General features: G+C 47.0%; 3 protein-coding genes across 9 annotated transcripts; 1 reads left to right on the plus strand and 2 right to left on the minus strand.

The window, feature by feature from the left end:
- The first annotated feature begins 2,370 nt into the window (after positions 1-2,370).
- Positions 2,371-7,056, plus strand: WDR55 (WD repeat domain 55). Its single transcript, XM_068980260.1, has 7 exons — positions 2,371-2,646; positions 5,178-5,278; positions 5,363-5,450; positions 5,550-5,729; positions 5,818-5,917; positions 6,005-6,174; positions 6,256-7,056. Exons 1-7 carry the CDS (start codon positions 2,456-2,458, stop codon positions 6,572-6,574), a joined length of 1,149 nt encoding a protein of 382 aa, XP_068836361.1. The 5' UTR covers positions 2,371-2,455; the 3' UTR covers positions 6,575-7,056.
- Positions 6,728-9,950, minus strand: DND1 (DND microRNA-mediated repression inhibitor 1). The gene is made up of 4 exons (XM_068980261.1): positions 9,923-9,950; positions 9,703-9,820; positions 8,868-9,329; positions 6,728-7,726 (listed from the first exon to the last, which is right to left on the minus strand). The coding sequence occupies exons 1-4, from the start codon at positions 9,944-9,946 to the stop codon at positions 7,263-7,265; spliced, it is 1,068 nt and encodes a 355-aa protein (XP_068836362.1). The 5' UTR covers positions 9,947-9,950; the 3' UTR covers positions 6,728-7,262.
- On the minus strand, positions 9,836-23,307 carry HARS1 (histidyl-tRNA synthetase 1). 7 transcript variants are annotated; one of them, XM_068980254.1, is made up of 13 exons: positions 23,184-23,307; positions 22,822-22,911; positions 17,171-17,290; positions 15,590-15,685; positions 14,888-14,953; positions 14,104-14,211; positions 13,854-13,952; positions 13,536-13,629; positions 13,235-13,362; positions 12,894-13,136; positions 11,439-11,555; positions 11,108-11,254; positions 9,836-10,785 (listed from the first exon to the last, which is right to left on the minus strand). In XM_068980254.1, the coding sequence occupies exons 1-13, from the start codon at positions 23,271-23,273 to the stop codon at positions 10,714-10,716; spliced, it is 1,470 nt and encodes a 489-aa protein (XP_068836355.1). In that variant the 5' UTR covers positions 23,274-23,307; the 3' UTR covers positions 9,836-10,713. The 7 variants fall into 7 exon arrangements, with proteins under 7 accessions (XP_068836355.1, XP_068836354.1, XP_068836353.1 ...); XM_068980253.1 differs by having other exon boundaries at positions 14,828-14,953; XM_068980252.1 differs by having other exon boundaries at positions 11,100-11,254; positions 14,828-14,953.
- Between the last annotated feature and the right edge of the window lie 84 nt (positions 23,308-23,391).

The following is a 23,391-nucleotide window of genomic DNA, read 5'->3' on the forward strand; positions in this document are numbered from 1 at the left end:
ACTCCAAGAATAATCTCCACAAGGATTTACTCCCTACTGCTTCCTTTATACAATTCCAAAAAAAAGTTGAAAGATTTTTTGTGTGTGAATGTGTATAAATTTTATTGTATAATGTTTTGATCCCATTAAAGTTGGTTAACCTGCTGTCTTATCTTATGTATGTTGAGGGCCCTGGTACACCAAGAAGTCTTCTAATCCCACTGATTGTATAAAAATCACATGGAAAAAGTCAGCTCAGTCCTTTGCTGAGCTGTGCTTCTGTTAATAGATTCCTAAGCAATATATATAGTAGCCAGGATACCCAGTGGAGAAGGGGCAATTGACCCTCACTGATAAGCACAGAAAAACAAAGATGATTGGTCTTAAATAGCAGACTCATCTGGGGACCTAGTCTTAGGGTAGAGGTTCTCTGGGACTTAGGGTTAGCCCAGTGAGCTGCCAGTCTGATCCCAAGGTTGTGCATGACTGGGTTCTAGGTGAAGGCACCTGATGAGAAACACTCCTGGGAACAAAAAACCTTTCACAGATTTATGCCTTGCGGGGATCTTCAGTAATTCCAAGCAGAAATCACTGCTTATTGGGTTGGAGGGGAAGTGAGGAATCCCTCACTTGAGGAATCCCTGTCCTAGCTAAGGGGTTTGGTGCCCTTCAACACACTGAACAAGTTGTTAAGACCTAGGTGTGGGTTCTCTGGCCTTCAGCTCACTCCACCACCCTTTTCTTCTTCTCAGCTTAACTGCCAGTACTTTGGTACTTGTCAACAAAGGTCACAGTTTATTTCTGGCTGGTCCATAGCTGCCACTGCCTGCCCAGAGGTACAACCTGACGGCTTACAAGATCCAAGAAAAGCTAGATGGCTGCCTTAGCCATTGCCTTTGGTTACTTTCACCTTGAGAGAGTAAGGGTCTTTTGAGGAAGCCAGCTTTGTGCATGGCATCTAGGAGGCTGAAATTGGGCTCTGTCTGCAATAACACCTAGATGGGTTAATTTCAGACAGTAAGTGATACCCTGATTTCTTGGTGGTTGGCAGCAATCACAATTAGGGAAAAGGTCACAGAAACCGACCTGGCTCAGATGAAGATACCTAGAGGGTCACTTAAGATCCAGACCTGGGAGCTGACTGCCAGTTTAAGTTTCTGCAAGTACCACCAAGCCTTGTGGAAGTAACCAGGTGGCTGCATCGTGAGGAACAAGGACTCACAAGACCATACAAGGGACTTGGAGCCTCGCTGAGGTCTCTTAACCTCACTTATTTCACCTCTTCTTAAGGGAGCTGGGTATCAGCATGTAAGATGTCTTAGAAGGCTTATACTACAATGTGAGAACATTTTCTTCAGACAGGAGCCCATGCTCCTCCTCATCTGTCCCACAATACAGAGTGCTCTCATCTTTGCAGAATCTTTGGTAATCAGAATGTCAACTGTTGTGCCAATTTTTCCTTTTCAGCAACTCCTTGCCAGCTCAGCACTGCTGGCCCAGTCCTGCTGAGGGTCTGCAGCCAAACAGTAGGAACTGATGGGGCACTGTTGCTTTGGCCACGAGGATGTTCAGCATCCATCCGTGGCTGCAGCTTAAGTGTGAGTGGGCTGCCTGCTGTCAGGGACCCCCGCAAGGCAAATTCTTGCAGTGTGGGCTTTTGTTGCTTACTGATCAAACTGGTTGTGGTTCATCTTGGTCTTTCACCAAGCCATGAATGACTGGCGTCCTCCTCTCCTCCCCTGAGGGCAGGCAGTCATACTTACCTTTTGGGGGTGGTTGTTCCCTCACTAGATCGTGTCTGACTCTGAGACCCCATGGACTGCAGCACGCCAGGGTTCCCTGTCTTTCACTATCTCCTGAAGTTTGCTCAAATTCATGTCCATTGAATCTGTGATGTTACCTAACCATCTCATTCTCTGTCGCCCTCTTCTTTTGCCTTCAATCTTTCCCAGTATCCGGGTCTTTTCCAGAGAGTCGACTCTTCGCATCAGATGGCCAAAGTATTGGAGCTTCAGCAACAGTTCTTCCAATGAATATTCAGCGTTGATTTCCTTTAAGATTGACTGGTTTGATATCCTTGCTGTCCAAGGCACTCTCAAGTCTTCTCCAGCACAATTCAAAAGCAGTTCTTCCCGGCTTAGCCTTCTTTATGGCTGTCAGCCTGGATCAGGAAAACGCAGTTCCCATCTCCAGGTGAAGAGGCCAAGGAGGGGGTTGAGGGTTGTGCTGTATAGCCAGCCCAGCAACTCTCCATTGCAACGCATGGAATTACCGCGCTTAAGCGGCGGAGCTCCTCCGTTCGTTTCCACCTACCAGCGAGTCGGGCTCCGCCTCTTCCGGGTTACGGAGAACGCCTAAACGCCACTTCGTGTCCAGCGCCTCAATCCTGAAGCGGTTTCCTGGGCCATTCCTACCTCTGTGTAGCTGGTTCTTGGGTTCACTTCTCGCTTCCTTCGCGGCTCAGGTCTTCTGGTGCATGGACCGCATGTGTGAGGAGAGGCCCGCGGAGGATGGGAGCGACGAGGAGGATCCCCACGCCACCGAAGCCCCAGCCCGGATCCGGGACACTCCGGAAGATATCGTCCTGGAGGCTCCGGCTAGTGGGCTGGCGTTCCATCCGGCCCGCGACCTTTTGGCAGCGGGGGACGTGGACGGGGACGTGTTTGTGTAAGTGCGGGGCAGAGATGGGGGGCGTGAAGAGTGTGGTGGGCCTGGGCGTGCTCAGTCTGGAAGCTCCTCAGGAATGGAGCTGGGATGAGGAAAGAAAGTTACAGGGAGATTAAGTTTACAAGACTCAAATCTTGTCCAGTTCGTTTAATAACGTTCGGCTTTAAGCAGGTTACCACGCAAATCTCTTAAAAGAACTGAAAGAGTGGGTAGAATGCCCTGACGGAGCCCGGACAAGTAGGCCTTCAGGACACTTACTTCCGACCGAAATATGTATTGATTCTGAAACAGGACCAACTGGGCCCCCTGCTTTCCCTTGCCCATTTTAACTGATTTTTAAAAAATACAGATACGACCCCTTCACTTCCTTGATTAAAACCCTTCAATAGTTTACCTTTGTTTTTAGGATTCAGATTCCTTAATCTGGTTAAGGGCCTTGACCTTCTGGCCCTTGTTCAGTTTTTTTGCTTTCTGTGCTTATTCATTGTTAACTTTTAAAAAATGGACCTTGAGGGCTCAGCTCCTTTGCACATGTTATCCTTCTGCCTGGAATTTCCCTCTTGTACCTATTGTCCCAGAGTTCTCAGCATCTCCTCACTCTTCCTAGGTGGGGCAGACTAAATTAGATTACCTGTTAGATGCTGCCTTGGCACCAGATACCTTTTCCTCCTAAACTGCATAATGATGTGTAATTTGTGTAATGATTTGAACGCTCTCTCCTCCACTAAAAAAAAAAATTTAACTTTTTTGACCTCGCCCCACAGTAAAAATAGCTTTAATGTTTTGTGTGGTGCACTTTGATTTTTTCTGGTTTATTTTATCCTATTGTAATCGTGGGCATACAGAAAATGCTGACTGCAACTCACTAATGGGTCACGACTAGAGTTTGAAATACAGTGTTCTGGAGTGTATAATCTGTAGTCTGTTTAGTTCTCATTATGTCTGCTGCCTGTAGCCCAGGGTGAGTGTTCAATACATGTTTGCTTTTTGAATAAAAAATATATGCTGGAAGCAGTGAAAAACCATTGAAGGCCCTAACCAGGAGGGTTGGTCTATCAGATTTACTTAACGGATTTAAATCCCAAACCCCTCATTAGCTACAGTGTCCTTGGGCAAGTTAAATTTTTTTTTTTTTAATCTTTGGAAATGGGAACAATGGGTAATTCCCTGGTGGTCCAGTGGTTAGGACTTGCTGCTTTCACTGCCAGGGTCCCAGTTTCGATCCCTGATTGGGGAACTAAGATATCACAAGCTGAGTGGCGCAGCCAGAAAAAAACCAAAATAACAGTAATACTTATTTTGTAGAGAGGTTTACTATTTCTGTCCATATTTACAGTGTGAGGTACTTGGGAGTCACCTTTCTTCATACCCCTCATGGCTTCTGTTTGTCTCCTCTTCCTGCACTCAGCCACTGCCTTCTGGAGGCCTTGAAGTTAACTCATGACCATTCCAGAGAGGTTCCTTTTGCCCAGAGAATTCAATTCAGACTTCTGTTTGGCCTGCATGATTGTTTTAAGCCCAGTTCAGCTTATCTTTGAAGATTTAGCCATACCTCTCTTGCCACTTGAACTGTCCTCATCCCTTTTTTCTGCCCTGGGAAGGACATCAGCATCTGTCTCTAGTATCTGCCCCTTGTTTTCTGCCAGGTGAACTACTTATTCTTCATGATCCAACTCAGGTGTCATCAACGTGGTTAGCTTTCCAAGACTCTCTTCCCTTCCAAGGTATCATTCAGTTTGTGAATATTTATTAAGCAGCTTTTTCATGTTAGGCACTTGGACAGAACATTTATTGGTCCCTTTTTGAAAATCTGCTGAGGCAGGCACTGTGGATAATCTCTGGACAGGTACTTGCCTCAAAGCTGAGCTTACAGGCTGGTTCCTCTTTGTTCTCTCTCCCTTTTCATCCTACTACTATTTCAGCATGTGGTCACAGTGTGCTATAATTAATTGTGGCTTCTCAGCTCCCCTGGGCTTCCATGGTGGCTCAAGACTGTGAAGAATATGCCTGCAGTGCAGGAGACTTGGGTTTGATCCCTGGGTGAGAAAGATCCTGGAGAAGGGAATGGGTACCTACTCCAGTATTCTTGCCTGGAGAATTCCATGGACAGAGGAACCTGGCAAGCTACAGTCAATGGGATCGTGGGGTTGTAGACGACTGACTAACACTTTCACACTTAGCTCCTATAGACCTGGAGTGTAAGATCTCTGTCTTTATTAATCTTTACATTTCCAACCTCTGGCCTGTTCTTCTGTTGTTTTGAACTTCAGAGTGATTCAGACCTACTCTTTCCCCAGGCTTGGGTTTCCAATGATGAAGAGGGATGGGGGTGGGATGAGGTCCCAAAACATATATTGAGTGAAAAAAGATCTAACATTTGAAGCTCACTGAAAATGGGAGAATGGGATGGTATGCTCCTTGGGCTTGGAGGTGTACCATTAGTAACTCCTAGGTAGATGGAAAGTTGGCTAGTTGGTCCTACACTGCCAGGTGAGGTCTGGGGTCATTCATTGTTCTTCTGTTCTCCCCAGCTTTTCCTACTCCTGCCAAGAGGGAGAAACCAAGGAGCTCTGGTCCTCAGGTCACCACCTCAAGTCCTGCCGAGCCGTTGTCTTCTCTGAAGATGGGCAGAGTGAGTATTAGGGAAGGCTGCCAGCAATGTGGTGGTGAGAAGGGAGCAATGAATAGTACCATGACCTGGACATTTCCCCCCCAGAACTTGTTACTGTCTCCAAGGACAAAGCCATCCATTTTCTAGATGTGGAGCTGGGCCGACTGGAAAGACGCATTTCCAAGGCTCACGGGTAAGGGGAAGCCGATTGTGTGTCGATATAAATGGTAAGGATTGATTGGTACATCCCTACTGGGACGAAAGTGCTCCAGGAAATTCTGTATGTCTCTAGTGCCCCCATCAACAGTCTGCTGCTGGTGGATGAGAATGTTCTGGCTACTGGGGATGATACAGGTGGCATTCGCCTCTGGGACCAAAGGAAGGAGGGCCCCTTAATGGATATGCGGCAGCATGAGGAGTACATTGCTGACATGGCTCTGGATCCCGCCAAGAAGCTGCTGCTGACAGCCAGGTACAGCCTCAAAGCTGTGTCCCACCCCTTTTCCTATATCACATCCCTCAGTGAGTACCTCCAGCCATTCCTGCTTTGCCCTCTATAGCGGAGATGGCTGCCTCGGTGTCTTCAACATCAAGCGACGGCGGTTTGAGTTGCTCTCTGAACCCCAATCTGGAGACCTCACCTCTGTCACACTTATGAAAGTACGACTGGGTTGGGTGGGATAAGGGTGTGATAGGGACTTGATCTGATGTGGCTCCATAAACCTGTTTTGCCCTGTTTCCCTGCAGTATGGGAAAAAGGTAGCATGTGGCTCCAGTGAAGGTACCATCTACCTCTTCAACTGGGAAGGCTTTGGCGCCACAAGTGACCGCTTTGCCTTGAGAGCCGAGTCCATTGACTGCATGGTTCCAGTGACAGAGAGTCTGCTGTGTGCTGGCTCTACTGATGGAGTCATCAGGTGAGAGAAACCAGATGGCCCTCAAGTCATAGGAAGGGCAGACCTAACCATCCCATACTCAACACTTTTCTTTCTGCCCAGGGCTGTCAACATCCTGCCGAACCGAGTGGTGGGCAGTGTGGGCCAGCATGCTGAGGAGCCTGTAGAGAAGCTAGCTCTCTCCCACTGCGGCTGTTTCCTGGCCAGCAGTGGCCATGACCAGCGACTCAAGTTTTGGGACATGGCCCAGCTGCGGGCTGTGGTGGTGGATGACTACCGCCGACGCAAGAAAAAGGGAGGCCCACTGCGGGCACTGAGCAGCAAGGCCTGGAGCACTGATGACTTCTTTGCAGGACTGAGGGAAGAGGGAGAGGATGCCACAACTCTGGAGGAGGAGGAGAGTGAGGATGACAGTGACTGAAGGGATGAGCTGAACCTCAGGATGGGTTCTCAGTGGACAAAAGTCTTGTTTTCTGGGTTGGATCCCTAGAGAGACTGGGAACTGAAAATGTCCTATTGTGCAGCACAGGAAGATGCTCAGGATCAGCACATTGCTGTGAGGAAGTACTGGCTTTGTAGCAGCTGCTCACTCTGCCAGTGTAAGACAAAGCCCACAGTTGGGGCAAGACAGCATGGACACAGGTATACACCAACCAGGGGTTTAATATAAATACAACCAGCATAGAAGAATTCAAAACTACACATACAACAAAACCACACCACCAAGTAGTGGGGGCAAAGGCAGATGTTTGACCCTTTGGCTCCACCAGCCCTCAAATAAAAACTTCAACAAAGAAGACAAAACAGGGAAATAAGAAACAAAGATTCATACTAAACTGGGAGGAGGAGAGAGGGTGTTTGTGTGTATGTGTGTGTGACACAGAACACCTTGGGGTCAGACGAAACCCCAGAATGCGAGAAGGGAAGTTCCCTTACCACAACTTTGGCCAAACCTGAGCTGCCCCCAGGTGTTCTGGGGCCCTGCCCCAGCTGGGAGGCTGTCAGGTCTAGGGCAGGGTCTATGCTCTTCCTCTTGTTGGGATCAGATAGTGGCTGCCCAGGCCTGCTGGGCCGGGTGCAGACAAAGGCTGCCTGTAGAGAGGATAAGGTCACTGCTGAACCATGGTACCTCCTGCCTCAGCCCCAGCAGACCAAAGGAGGCTGGCCCTAGACTCACTCATTGCCTCCAGCAGCCGTGCAGATACTGCATCCTTAGCCACCTCATGCCCATCCTGCCCATCTGGGGTCAGCACAACCCAGATGAGGCCACTGAAGGGCACTGGATGCCCAGGGATTACCACCTGGTACCAGAAGCGGTGCCAGCCAGCAGGGCTTGTGCCCAAACACTTAGTGAGGAACACTGGGCTGCCCAGCTTCATCCGCTGGCACAGCAGCTGCAAGGCAACCTGAGACCCTTGGAACTCAAGCCCCTGGTCCCTGGCCAGGGCTAATCGGCTGCCCTCTGGCTGTAGGCACTGTAGCGAGGTACCCATGAGCTTCTGGCGGAGTCGCTGCTTCAGGTCTGGCTTAAGCCACTCCACAGCCACCTGTTCTCCACAGAGGTGGGACTGCCCTGCAAGAAAAAGACAGAAACAGGGTAGGTCAAAGCCCCCGGCCCAAATTCCCAGACATTCTTGAGTCTTTTGGAGTCAAATCTTTTTAATCTGTTGGTCCATCCTGTCCCAACTCTTTGTGACCTCATGGAGTGTAGCCCACCAGGCTCCTCTGTCCACAGAATTCTCCAGGCAAAGATACTGGAGTGGGTTGCCATTTCCTTCTCCAGGGAATCTCCCGACCCAGGAACTGAACCTGGGTCTCCTGCACTTCAGGCAGGTTCTTTACTGTCTCAGCCACCAGGGAAGCCCCTGGAGTCACATAAGCCTATTTAACTTCTAACCTCCCCATTTCCTGGTGGTGGTACCCAAGTGTGCATATGTGTATGCTTGGTTGTGTCTGGTTCTTTGCAACCCCATTGACTGTAGTCCAGCAGGCTCCTCTGTCCAAGGGATTTCCCAGGCAATACTGGAGTGGTGATCATTTCCTCCTCCAGGGGATCTTGCTGAACCAGGGGTCAAACTCCTGTCTCTTGTGTCTCCCACATTGGCAGCTGGATTCTTATACCACTGAGCCACCAGGGAAGCCTGTGATCCCAGGCAACTTAAGTTAAATAACTTCTCTACGCTTCACTGTGTTTATTTACAAAGGGACCTACCTAATAACTGCTATCTTCTAAGTTCCCTAGGGGTACTGGTTGATTGCAGGCTTTGCCTACCTCATAACCATCATAATAGCTAAACTTTACCATGAATACTTGCCAAGAACTTGCCAAGAACAAAAGAATGTGCTAAAAGCTGTTTAATTATTCTCAGTCTCAGGAAGCAGGTTCTACAATGTGTAAAAGGTAAGCTCAGTTGATTGCCTCTGGCAAGTCAATTTTTTTTAAACCAGTCTCCAATCTCAAGAGGGACAATGTTTTGTTTCATTACGGTGAGAAGGGTTAAGTCAGGAGATAATGCGTGAAGTGTTAAGTTTAGGTTACTGATAGCTGGTAGGACCAGTGAAAATATAAACGTGAGGTCAAGTCTGTCTCAAATTTGACCCTAAGCTCTAGCAGCTTTAACCCGCTTTGTTGAACTATGCTGACCTGTAGAGGTAAGTGCCCGGCATAAACTGTTTGCTCCCAACCAGCGGTCCCCCGCAGTCTCCAGTCCTACCTTCCACCAGGGCCTTTTTGGCCATGGCTGCGGCCCGGTGCGAGCTGAACTTGAGCAGTGCGATCTGTGCGGGAGTCGGCCCGGGGCTGGGCAGCAGCAGCGCCTCCTGCAGGCCGGGTCCCAGCGGCTGCAGCGCGCGGAGCAGCGCGCGGTGGCTCAGGCCCGGCGGCAGCCCGTCCACGCTCAGCTCGCACTTCTCGGTGCTGCGGCACACGAGCAGCGGGCAGGACGGCCGCAGCAGGTGGTTGTGCAGCGTGGCGATGGCGGCCTGGGCGCCGCGCCGCGAGCTGTAGCGGGCGTAAGCGAAGCCGCGGTTCAGGCCGCTGAAGGTCATCATCAGACGAAACTCGTAGAGGCGGCCCACGCGCTGGAACAGTGGAATCAGCTGGTGCTCGTACACGTCCTGGGGCAGCCGCCCGATAAACACCTCCGACCCGGCCGGCGGCGGGCTGCCCACCCATCCTGGGAGAAGAGGGTGGAGAAGGGCACCGTCATACAACCGGATAGTTCCTAGGTCGGGGTCCAGGGACCGAGCGCGTGAGGGAGTACGTGTGCACACGTTTGTGAAATGGGCAAAACACCCGTAATCCTCCAGGTCGTCGGCATAATCGAGTGACTGAATTACCAATGAGACTGGCATCTTAAGACTAGACTTGCTCCCTTCCTCGAGGGGGCGGGTGGGTGGGAAGGGGTGCGTGTAACAGGTAGTTTGGGGTTTCTGACTAAACTCCGAGTGGAGCCTCGGGGTAGGCCCCTCCCTCCCCTGAACGCGGCGAGTAGGGGCCTTAGAGGCTGGCTTAGCCCCCTAGCAGGCATACGGCTGGGAAGACCTTACCTGGGGGTGGCCCGCCATACTTTCTCTGCCCGTTCACCTGCACCAGCCGGATGCCCGTCTCCCTGACCCACGCCTCCAACGCCGCCTTGTTTTCGGGATTCACCCTCTCACACCACAGCTGAGGGGAAAAGGGTGGGTTGGAATGGCGGACTGCTGCATCCGTCCCCGTCTCACCAGTGATGCCCAGGGTTCATGGACTCTCTAGCAGCCAACCACTTACCTCACATTCGCGTTTGGACTGCATGGCTTCCCAGCTGGCTCACTCGTACCCCCTTTATAACCTTCTCCCTATCTGCCTATCTGGAAGCTTCCCTACCCCACCCCCAAGCTCTCATTGGCTCTGAGCACGGCCCCGCCCACCAAGGGGGTGGGGTATCCGCCGAACTTGCGTCGCTCGAACTTCGCACCCGCAGGTGAAAGCTGGAGACCCTAGCGAGTGCGTCTGCAGACAGCTCCACCTCTTCAAAAATGGCTTGCAGACTGGCAGGATGGAGGCTACATACAGGTGAGAACGTCCGGGACACCCTCCACCCTGCAGAAGAGCCCATGGCCCATAGTGTCTCTCCCCATTTTCTACCGCTGAAGTGGTTGCAGTGGGAGACCCAGACTCTGACCAGGAAGGCAGGGTTAGGCGTCAGTGACACAGGCAGGCTCCAGTGGTTGAGGCATTTTATTGGACCTTCCAAGGCTGGTTGTGGGGAGCGTTCCCTCCACCTGGTTGTAGGGCTCTGCAGAAGAGACCATCTTGTGCCAGGTCCCTGTAGCGCAGGGACACAGACAGGACTACTAAGCCCCCAGAGCCATATGGATAAATGGTATAGTACCTGACCATTTTGGTCTGTGATTACAAATAAAATAATTATAATAAAAATAAAAAAAGTCTCTGTTCTGACCACTTTTCAGGTCTTCCTGTTGGGACAGAAATGTGCAAAGCTGTTGAAGTAGGTATGCAGAGTCTTATCTTAGCCTTAAATAGTGTCAGTCCCACTTTTTTCTGATAGTTTGCCCAACTCAGCAGATGCAAAGGGGCTGGCTTGTTCTCCTTTTGATTTCCTCCACAAGGTCTTCTCTTCGGACGTCCACCTGGCCAGGAAGGAAGGACAAGGTGGTATGAGCATCTTGTGTTCCACTGCTGAGTGCCCATGTCTTCCTCTAGTCATCAGGCCTGGCTCCGCTGGGAGCAGGAACCCAATCAAACATGTCAGGGGAGACAGTGCTTCCTGGGGAAGCCAGAGAGTCACAGGGTATGTGGGGATGGAGACCATAAGCATAGTATCATGTTATCCCCTTAGTCCTTTAGGGGGCTAATATGAATGCCAGGCTTTTGCTCAGGTCTTGAATGGGCCGCCGCATCCAGAAATGGCATTCATTCTGTGTCCCTCCCCTTTCCTGCTTACCTACTTACCTCTTCCCTGCTGGCCACTGAGCGCAGCTTGATGACCCCGTCCTTGAGCTCTTGGTCACCAATGATGGCCACCAGTGGGATGCCTGTCTCCTCACAGTACTGCAGCTGATTCAGTAACTTGGGGTTCTTTTTGTAGAGCAGTTCTGCCTGCAGGAGACAAGGGAAGAAAAAAGCTGGCTTCTGCAGTCCTCAGGGACAACCTTCTTGGGGCCCCTCGCTCTGATCTTCACCCCAAGAAATCATAGCAATGGCAGGGCCACTATGGACAAGCTTTTATTTCATGTGTGTTCAGCCCCAAATGTGCTGCCACCCGAGGGCTTGCCTCCTCTACCTTGATCCCAGCATCCCATAACTCTGAGACGAGCTTCAGTCTCTCTTCCAGCAGCTTCTTCTGTGCGGATGCCACAAGCACCTGTGTCTCTGTGGTCCGTACCTTCTCCTCCAAGGCCTAGAATAAATAATGGAGGGTAAAGGTAGCTTTTAAAGGAAATGGCAACCCACTCTAGTATTCTTGCCTGGAAAATTCCATGGACCGTGGAGTCTGGCGGGCTACAGTCCATGGGGTCGCAAAGAGTCGGACACAACTGAGTGAGTGAGCACACACAAAGGTAGCTTATGTACAATTTATGAACAAGCTTATCTCCATCTACGATCTTGTGGATCTATCATAAGGAAGTGATATTCTGCACTCACACAGGCAATCCAGTCACCCCTAGCAGTTCTAGTACTGACAGTCAAGAGACTGTCTCTTACACTAAAGCCATAGGAGGGGTGTGGATGGAGGGGAGAAAGAATGCTGCTGCTGCCTGTTTCTTTTTATGGAAAACTATTTCTATTGTTCTTACAATATAAGCTGCCCATTGGAACTTCAGTTGGAAAACAGTGACCTCAAGAAAAGGATAGGAGCAGTGGGGAGGTTACCTAAGAACAGGAGCAACAGAAGTGGGCCTGAGGCCACGAAGGGCTTTCCTCACATTACTGTAGGTGCTGGAGAGTCAAGATAGCCATCTGAAGGATCCCAGAGCCTCAGATACATGCTTCCCACTTACAGTATCAGAGTGACTGGGAGCAAGACTAGAGTTAGACTGCCTGCATTCAAATTCTGACTGTGCCACTTAAACCTTTGGCAAATTATTTGATCTATAATCTTCAGTTTCCTTGTCTGAAAAATGTAAATAATAAAAGTAGCTACCTTCTTGGGCTTCCCTCATAACTGTTGGTAGAGAATCTGCCTGCAATGCAGGAGACCCAGGTTTGATTCCTGGGTTGGGAAGATCTCCTGGAGAAGGAAATGGCAATCCACTCCAGTATTCTTGCTGGAGAATCCCATGGACAGAGGAGCCTGGGAGGCCACAGTCCATAGGGTCACAAGAGTCAGACATGACTTCATGACTAAACTACTACTACTGCCCTCAGAAGGCTGTTTAAGAAGTTTTTTAGACAGTGCATGAAAGGCATGAAGCACAGTGCCCAAGCACAGAGGAGTAAAATATTAAGTATTCTGTATTATGAGAAAGATCCAGGTCTTTAGATATATTGGCCTGGATTTCTGACAGCTCTGAGCAAAGTAGGGACCCAGAGCAAAGGATTTTGTGAAGAAAGATTAAAGATCCATCAAGCTGGCCTATATTAGGGTGAGAGTCTGAAGGACAGCAACTGTCTTCTCCCTTTCTTTGCAAAGATGCTCCTTGATCAGTGCAGTACTACTTCCTCCTTAGAGATCAAAGAAGATAGCTCAGGTGCCACCAGCTACCCAGAATTTCCTCCACCCAGCTCCAAGCCCTACCTCCAGCCTCTGCTCCACAATGGAAAAGATCCGCTCTACTCCAATGCTGAGCCCCACACAGGGCACCTTGCGTCCTTTGGGATCAAACATGCCCACCAGCCCATCATAGCGCCCTCCAGCGGCCACGCTGCCCACACCAAGGGGTTCTTCCCCTGCTCGGGCTGGGGGCTGTAGCAGCACCGCCTCATAGATCACGCCAGTATAGTAGTCCAGTCCTCGAGCAAGGCTCAGGTCGAAGGAGATCTGGGGGGGGACAAGAACATGGTCAGTATCAGATGAGGCTCAAGGGCCGGCCTTCAGCCCCAGAGCTCAGCTGAGGCTCCCATCCCAACCTGACTCACCTTGTCAGCAATGCCAAACAAGGTCAGATACTCAAATAGCAGCTTCAGGTCTCCCAGGCCCTCGAGGGCCTGCTTGTTCTGGGACAATTTAGGATCCTGAAGCAGCTGTTCCACCAGGGATACTCCACCTGGGGAGACAGATCTGTGAACCAGACTGACAAGAAGAAAAAGATACATGTATGCATACTCACTCACACACTCCTCTCTCTTTCTCCTATGCATGTACACATACCAAAAGGAATTTCGGCTTTAGCATGAGGGCAGTGGGATGGCTGCTTGGGAGGCAGGCTTTGTTTCTCACCATGCTGCTGGACATAGTCCCCAATGCGGTCAGCCACCTCAGGTGCCAGGCCCTTCTCTCCCACCATCTCATTCTTTACTTCCTCCCAGGACACCTGGACAGACAGAAACGGGTCAGGGAACCCTGGACAGCTTCCCCAGGGCAGAGCAAGTATAAGCCCTCTTCAGGGGTGTCTTGAGCAGAAGCTGCCTGTCAACGTATATCCTGGAGCTAATCTTCCTCTGCGGGCATAGAGGCAGGGCCCTCTCTCCTAATCTTTTCCGTATCTCAGGGCAAGGTTGGACCTGGGGAAAGAAGAGTCAAGTGTTTGGTGGTTACCTTGTCCAGCTTGTCCACTGAGGAGCAGATGGTGCGGAACTTGCTGTCTGGAACACCACAGATGGCAAACATCCCATCTAAGATGCGCCGATCATTCACCTACAGCGACCCAAGGCACAGTGATAAGGAATCTCTTTACATGGCCCTTTACAGTGCTGGATGCTTAGACTCCTGTTGCCTCTGTACCAGGACCTTCTCCTGTGAGAGGCCAGGCCCAGCTTTGCCCCCCGCAGCTCCACTCAGCTCTGACCTTGACCAGGAAGTCGCCAATCTGGAGTGAACTCAGGATCTCACACATGATCTTCAGGCACTCTGCATCAGGAAGCATGGGGTCAAATTGCCCAGCAATGTCAAAATCCTGTGGGGAGAGGGGTAGTTAGGGATCCTCACGGGCCTTGAGGGAAGGCTCCTGGGAGCTGTGCTTTCCCTGGAGGCAGCCTCACTGCACTCATGTGCAGGCCACGTTCTTCATTTTCCGTCTGTCAGCCCAGAGGAAAACCCCAGCCTTCCTGGGTCTCTTACCAGGCCTGGTTTTCTTCCCATCTACTGGGTTATTCCTTTCAATATTTGTCCTTATTTCCTTCCACTGTTGCCAGGGGAGTTACCTGGCCTCAGTCATTTTCTCTCTTCATTTAGAAGCTCTGCCACCAGTCTGGATGACAGTACCTCAAATCCAATTTCCTCATCCTTTGCTGTCATCATATCACTGTGGTTTAATATAAAGAGCACTGGACCAAGACTTCTAGTCCTAACTTTGCCTTTCTTATCCTTATAGTCTCTTCATCTTTCTGAGCCTCAAGTTTACTCATATGTAAAATGAGGAGAATAATCCCTGTCCTGTATGTGAAAATACTAAAGAAATCTTAGGTTTAGCATTATCTGGGGCATCTAGTTTGTTCAGGACACCATGAGTACTCAATAGGTTCTACTAGCTCAAGGGACTGCTGCCTTACCCAGCCTGCCCCCATACTCACACATTGGTAGAATTCCCGATATCGGCCTCGGGTCATGGCTGGGTTATCCCGCCGATATACTTTTGCTATGTGGTAGCGTTTAATGTTGGTCAGTTTATTCATTGCCAAGTATCGAGCAAAAGGAACCTGATGACAAAGTTAAGGAGAATGGCCCACTTATCACAGTCTGGAAGGTGATGATTCTCACTAACAGAAGCTGGGCTCTATCCCCACCCTGTGTGGGTTAAAACCACCACCTGTAAGATTAACAGCATTTCTGAGCATCAGCAAGAATCAACTGTGTTACCACAGGGGCAGCTGAAGTCTCAAAAAAATATTAAGGCTCTTTTCTTTTGGGGCTGTGGTGAGCACAGCAGAGGGGTGGGCAGATTGACTGGGGAGCAGAAAGGAGGCCCTATTCAGCAATGTCTAAGCAGATGATTCTCTGACATAGCTTGGAGATAAAGGAAACAGGCTTTTGGTCAATTAAGGAGAACGCCGTCCATTAGACAGGACAAGGGAGATGTATTCTGAAGCCAGGGGATTGCTGCCAGAGTCAGAACTGGACCCTGACATAAAGCTGAGGTCTCACTCAGGATTTCAGAAGTCTTCTAAGGCTAGCTATGCTCTGTTTAGCCAAAGTGCAGTTTCTGCTTTAGAGAAAGAATTTCCCTGATTGCAAGATTATATTTGATCCTACCTATGTCTAGCTGCCCTCAAACCTGAGGCTAGAAAAAGCCCCAGCCCAGTGAGGGCCAATCCATCCGAAGTTTAAAAAGATACAGTGAGGTCATATCGAAGAGAAAGCAGCTCCCCACCCTGGTCCTTCAGGTCATAGATAAGCTTAGAGTCTTCTCCATACTTTCCAGTCAGTGTTTCCTGGAGAAAAAGAAATGTGATCACAAAGATAAATATAAAAATTTTAAAGGAAGTTTTAAAAACAAAACCCCCCATTCTAACAATGACTGATTTCAACTTACATTTCCTCTAAAATTCATATATTGAACCCCCAGTCACCTCAGATTAGGTCTCTATTGGGGGACAGGGTCTTTAAAGAAGTAACTAAGCTAAAATGAGGTCATTAGGGTGAATCCTAATCCAGTGAAACTCATGTCCTTATAAAAAGAGGAAATCTGGACACAGGAGGGAAGACGACGTGAAGACACAGGGAAAAGACACCGTCTAAAAGCCAAGGAGAGAGACCAAGAACAGATCCTTCCCTCATAACCCTTAGAAGGAACCAACAGCTTATCTTGGACTTCCAGCTTCCTGGCAATACATTTCTGTTGTTTAAGCCACCTAGTCTATGGTATTTTGTTATGGCAGCACTTGTAAAACTAATCTAGTTGGCAGAAATAGAAATGAGTACAACCATTTGATGCAGAAATTCTATCTTTGGGAATTTATCCTGTAGATAAACGCCCGCTAGTACCAGACATTGTTCTAAGCCCTGTGTCTCCATCCATGAACAAAGGCAATCCATGCCCTCTTGGATCTTCTGAAGTAATGACAAGAGACAGGCAGTACATTAATGCAAGGAAACAAATTAACAGATAATTTCTGATAGTGATAGCTGCTTTAATGGAAGTAAAATAGGTTGATATGGTAGATAAGGGTTGCTTTAGAAAAGGCATTGGAGAGGATTATTTGAGGAATGGCATTTTAATTAAGATATGAAATGAAAATCTGTCATGTCTAATTTACTCTGAAATTAAAGTCATGCAAAGAGCTAGGGAAAAAGGGAGTTTAGGAAGAGGGAAGAGCAAGAACAAAGGCTCTACTATAGACATATTTAGTATGATCCAGGAACAGAAAAAAAGACCATGGTAGCAAAGTGGACAAGGGGAAAAATAGCATGAGATGAGAAGGGAAAGGTGGCCAGTTGCCACATCATGTAGGGCCTTGTAAGCCTGAGTAAAGAGCTTAGATTTTATTACAAACACACTGGGACCCAGTGGGTTTTAAGCAGGGAGTGATGCAAAGAACTGCTTTTTAATAGAACTAGAAACCACCTCAGGGTCCATCAGTAGGAGACTTGGTTGTGTATTTATCCTTTATACATTTGATCTGCTTATATCTAGGAAACATCTTGGGTACAGGTGACACAGAATTCAGGGTAGTCTGGAGCCATAACAGCTTCCACTCCTGAGAAGGGCTCTCTTTTGGAAGCTGCTGGCTGTAACCAAGGTAAATAAAAAGCAGGCTCTCTCCCTCTATGCCAGTCCCATCCCCCTTCTCATGGAGAAAATACCAAGCTTTGTCTGCAATAAGAGAGAGGCCTTTGGGCCTCACTTCCTTGCCACCCTCTTTGTTGTTGGTATCCTCATTCTTCCACCACATAATTTCTCTTCATCCGTCTCTCACCTTTAGTTCAAATACAGGTGTATCAATCACTTCTGCACCATGGCGCTTGAAGCAGCTGATAATTACATCAAACACCTTCTCCCGAACTGCCATCTGCCGGGGACTATAATCTCTTGTGCCCTTGGAATCAAAATCAGCCAAAGAACCAAGGATGCGGTTTAAAAACAAAGAACAATACAGTCTAGAAATATACAAGTATGACTTCATTGATGATGAATGAAAACTCTGTCCCAAACTTAGATTTCCTACAGGTCACCGAGGTGTAAAACAGATGCAAACAATTCTCTATTAACCACCACACCCATTAGCTCTCACCTTTCTAAATTCTGACCCATCTTTTACATGTTAACATAAATAACGTTTTAGGAAAATGTAACTACTTTCCAAAACAAAAAGATTTGGTGACAAGAGTGACATTGATTTACATTTTTGCAAATCTTTAATGTCTGGATTAACAGAAGTCAGCTCTATTCTCATATATGCTTTTTTTTTTTAAATTAGAATACTCCAATTTATTACAATTGAATACACTATGGAATGTATATTTTTAAAGTTCTATTCACTTTTTTTTTAATTTTTTTTAAATTTTAAAATCTTTAATTCTTACATGTGTTCCCAAGCATGAACCCCCCTCCCACCTCCCTCCCCATCATATATGCTTTTTGCATTCAATTCTGTGGTGATATGTTGTTCTGGTTGAGTATATAAAGAAAATCTAGCCTTCAGTTCAGTCGCTCAGTTGTGTCCGACTCTTTGCGACCCCATGAGTTGCAGCACGCCAGGCCTCCCTGTCCATCACCACCTCCCGGAGTTCACTCAGACTCCCGTCCATCAAGTCAGTGATGCCATCCAGCCATCTCATCCTCTGTCGTCCCCTTCTCCTCCTGCCCCCAATCCCTCCCAGCATCAGAGTCTTTTCCAATGAGTCAACTCTTCGCATGAGGTGGCCAAAGTACTGGAGTTTCAGCTTTCCTTCCAAAGAAATCCCAGGACTGATCTCCTTTAGAATGGACTGGTTGGATCTCCTTGCAGCCCAAGGGACTCTCAAGAGTCTTCTCCAACACCACAGTTCAAAAGCATCAATTCTTCGGCGCTCAGCTTTCTTCACGATCTAACTCTCACATCCATACATGACTACTGGAAAAACCATAGCCTTGACTAGAAGGACCTTTGTTGGCAAAGTAATGTCTCTGCTTTTGAATATGCTGTCTAGGTTGGTCATAACTTTCCTTCCAAGGAGTAAGCATCTTTTAATTTCATGGCTGCAATCACCATCTGCAGTGATTTTGGAGCCCCCCAAAATAAAGTCTGACACTGTTTCCACTGTTTCCCCATCTATTTCCCATGAAGTGACCTAGCCTTACAGAGATGTATAATTGTAAAAGGAGGACTATTTGAATAAACTTCTCAGCTAACTTTAGATTTTCTTAAACTACACCAAAATCTGATGAGGGAAAGCTTCTTAAGGATTGGTTACAATGTGGAATCTAAAACTACATCAATGAACTTTTTACACTGTCACATTAAAATCCATTATAAGGAACACAGAATTTATAGAGAGAAAGTAGAACACTACTTACCAAGAACTGGAGGGATGGTAGAATGGGGTATCACTACCCCATTTAATGGGTAAAGAATTTTAGTTTAGTATGGTAAAAAAGTTCTAGAGGATGAACAGTGGTGATAGTCACACAACAATATGAATGTACTTAATGCCACTGAACTGTACACCTAAAAATGGCTGAAATGGCAAATTTTATGTTATCTATATTTTACTACAATGTAAAAGGATCTGTTACTCTACCTTGTACTTGGAATGGCTGTTTTACCCAGGCATGATTTTATAACATCATGCATTGGTCATTTAAAAAATATTGGTTCTTTGATAACAGTTATACAGATCTTCCAAATGTTGATATGCTTCATTATACAATATCAGAAAACCATATTTGTTCATGTCACCATAGATCTCATCAAGAAAGTTTTAAGTGTTGGGAAGCTGTCAAGCTCATGGTGGAAAATAACAAGTTCTAACTGGTTCCAAATAGGAAAAGGAATATGTCAAGGCTGTATATTGTCACCCTGCTTATTTAACTTATATGCAGAGTACATCATGAGAAACGCTGGGCTGGAAGAAGCGCAAGCTGGAATCAAGATTGCCGGGAGAAATGTCAATAACCTCAGATATGCAGATGACACCACCCTTATGGTAGAAAGTGAAGAGGGACTAAAAAGCCTCTTGATGAAAGTGAAAGAGGAGAGTGAAAAAGCTGGCTTAAAGCTCAACATTCAGAAAACGAAGATCATGGCATCTGGTCCCATCACTTCATGGGAAATAGATGGGGAAACAGTGTCAGACTTTATTTTTTGGGGTTCCAAAATCACTGCAGATGGTGACTGCAGCCATGAAATTTAAAGACGCTTACTCCTTGGAAGAAAAGTTATGACCAACCTAGACAGCATATTCAAAAGCAGAGACATTACTTTGCCAACAAAGGTCCTTCTAGTCAAGGCTATGGTTTTTCCAGTAGTCATGTATGGATGTGAGAGTTGGACCGTGAAGAAGGCTGAGCGCCGAAGAATTGATGCTTTTGAACTGTGGTGTTGGAGAAGACTCTTGAGAGTCCCTTGGACTGCAAGGAGATCCAACCAGTCCTTCTGAAGAAGATCAGTCCTGGGATTTCTTTGGAAGGAATGATGCTAAAGCTGAAACTCCAGTACTTTGGCCACCTCATGCGAAGAGTTGACTCATTGGAAAAGACTCTGATGCTGGGAGGGATTGGGGGCAGGAGGAGAAGGGGACGACAGAGGATAAGATGGCTGGATGGCATCACTGACTCGATGGATGTGAGTCTGAATGAACTCCAGGCGTTGGTGATGGACAAGGAGGCCTGGCGTGCTGCGATTCATGGGGTCACAAAGAGTCGGACTGAGCAACTGAACTGAACTGAACTGAACTTTCTCTTGAACACTTCAATTTTATTTTACTGGCAACACGTACTGTTGAATGTTTCCCTTGAGGTGTCAAGGTTCACTTTATTCATTTTTGTTAAAAAGATCTGCCAGATATCCAGATCAATAGTTTTATCTTTCCATTTTTCTTTCAAATACAAAAGGTTTTCCATGAAGAAAGCAGCTAGTTCAGCTTACAATTCATACATGGCACCAAGTATTTTTTCTATTTTGGGATGCAGCAGAAGTGCTTTATGCGTGCTTCCCATTACATCATGTGGAGTATTAAAAAAGTGTACTCAGAGGTCAATAATCAATAAAATTAATACTTTTTTTTTACTGTTTTATCAAGGACACTCTTAAGTAAAACTGAAATTTTTTTGCCCTGTGAGTTTTTGAAAGTAAAGAACATAAAATGGCTATTAGTACAGCTCCATGCCAGCATCTTGATTTGTGCTAAGACACCAGCAGTTCTACACACCAGTGCTTTTGCACCTTCATTGCAAATGAAATGAAAAGGGCATGTAACATTATGAAAATAATTTTGACCAGGAAGATCCCTTGAAAGAGTCCTTTCCCTGTAATATTGAGTTTTTTGTTAACTAAGAATCACACGTCAAGAAATGTGTTTCAACAAACTAGAGTGGATATTAACTCGACTATATCCACATTTTCTTTTAACATTATGGAAAATTTCAAACATACATTATAAAGAATAATACACTGAACCACCAGGTATCTACTATCCCACTTGAACAACTATCAACATCTGCTATTTTTTAACTAAGCCCCAGCATTTTTTCCTAGAGTATTTTAAATTAAATCCTAGATATCATATACTTTCATCCACAAATATTTCAGTATGATTTTCTAACATACAAAGATTAAAAAACAAAACACTGTAATACCTTTCTTACAATCAACACAACTTATGATCAGTCCACTTAACAGCAACCCTTTAGATAGTGCCCAAACCATGTTTATTACTCCCAGTTGTTGCAGTCATATCTTTTTATGCTTGGCTTGTTTCAATCAGATTCTAAATAACTTCAGCCTTTTACTGGGTTGATGTGTCTCATGTCTATTTAATCTGCAACAATTTTTTTTTTTTTTAATTATCCTTTCTTGTTGGGGAAATTGAGTCAATTTTCTGAAGGAATTTTTCTCATTCTAGATTTGGTTAACAGTAAACTCAATGGTGGTCATTTAACATGTGTTCCTCCATTTCCCATATTTCTAGTAAACTGGTAGTTAAATCTGAAGACTGATTTAGATTCAGCTTCAGTTGTTCTTGGCAAGAACACTTCATAGGTGGTGCTGTGTACTTCTTATTGCATCACATCTGGAATATAATATCTGGTTGTCCTACTTTTAGAAATGCTGGTTTAGGTGAGGCCAGCCTGATCTATCAATAAATCCCCATTAATCTTTTCACCCAGTAGTTTGAATAGCTATTGATGGTTACTGCCTTGGGTTTTTACACTGTCTTTTTAATGTTTGAAATGAGTTACATGTAGAAAAGAATAGCTCAGTGATTTTAGGAGCCCAAAGATTTACTCCTAAAAGGTGACATCTCAACATAAGGAAGACAAATCATCTCCTACTGTGGAAGTAAATTTCACATACATTCATTGAATACCTATTTAGTCCCAGGCACCTAGTCTCAGCCTCTCAGGTTAAATCAACCATGTGAATAATGAAAAGTCAGCAATAAATGCAATAACCGTATTTATGAAGTGCCAAGGGTACCTAGATGATGAGTAGGTAGTCTGGTTTATAGAACTCACAGAAAGTGTCACCAGAACTGAAACCATGGAGGCTGAGCTAGCAACTTCATTCCACTCTGCTGTCCCTCTCTATTTGATTCCAGACATAGTCTTTTTCTAGTTCTTGGATAGTATCAAGATTCTTTCTTGGTTCAGGATTTCCCTACCCTGCCTGGACCTATCTTCCTCACATTCTTCACCTGGTTGTCTCCCACTCATCTACAGATCAACTAGTTTATTATTTCCTCAGACTCTGCAGTTCTCCCTTAGTTTTCTCAGAGCATCCCTTCTATTTCTTTACATAACTTAACACAACTTGTATTACATATCCATGTGTGGGATTATTTTTCTTCCCAAGTCTGTTTCCATTGCAGGATGTAAGCTCTGTGTGTGTGGGTGTTTAGTTGCTAAGTTGTGTGCAACTCTTGCGAACCCATGGACTGTAGCCCACCAGGTTCCTCTGTCCATGGGATTTCCAAGGCAAAAATACTGGAGTGGGTTGCCATTTCCTTCTCCTGGGGATCTTCCCCACCCAGGGATCGAACCCATGTCTCTTGCATTGCAGATGAATTCTTTTATCACTGATCCACCAGGGAAGCCCAAGCTCTCTGAGGGCAGGCTATATTGTTCACCATGGTACACTCACTGCTTTGTACACTGTTAGGAACACAGTAAGCACTCAGTAAATATTTACTGAAAGAAAGGAGGAGTAGACTCCCCTAAGCACCCAGCTGGCCTAGTTTCTTCCATCACTTTGTCATCCCAGAGTGACTCAGATAAGAGTCCAGTTCAGCCTGGCGCCAAGAGCAACTGCTGTATCCTCTGCAACATTTCAGATCCTCCTCAGTGATCTGGTTCAGGGAGGCAGGCATATGAGTCCTGTGAGTGGAATTAGGGACCCTCTAGGAGGCTCCCTAAAGGAATTATATTTACCTTGGGGGTTTTGAGCACAAACTTCGGTTTTCCTTCATCAGGGCCCAGCTGTGCCTTCAGTTTCAGTAGTTTTGCCACCTCCTCCTCGATCTGTGGAGGGAAAGCAGGAGCTGGATTACCACATCTGCCACTCCCTCCCGCTCCCGCCGTTCATTCAGTATCCCTTCCTCATCAGGATGTGGAGCATATCTCTCTCCTAGCTTTGCTTCTCCCATATCCTACCCCAACTACCTCCCCACTCAGCTCGTCCTGCTATTTACCAGTCCAGTCCCTTCTTCCAGATCCCTATCCTCTGAGCTGACCACCTCCGCTCTGTCCTCGCTGGCCTTGTTTTGTCCTCTCTCCCGCCGCCTGGGTCGTACCTGCTCGGCACTGGCCTTCTGCTGCTTAAGGCCCCGCACACGCTCTCCCTGGACTCGCACCAGATCCTCTAGCGCCGCACGATCAGCCATACTTGCTGCCGACTGGAGCTGACTGCTGGCTAGATAGGCTGCGGTGGCCACAGCCTCGACTCGGAGGACTTCCGGATATCGAGTAGTTGGCCCATACGCCTAGAGAGCCACCGCCCAA

Source organism: Capricornis sumatraensis, chromosome 9 (genome assembly GCF_032405125.1).
Source record: "Capricornis sumatraensis isolate serow.1 chromosome 9, serow.2, whole genome shotgun sequence".
Lineage (NCBI taxonomy): Eukaryota > Metazoa > Chordata > Mammalia > Artiodactyla > Bovidae > Capricornis > Capricornis sumatraensis.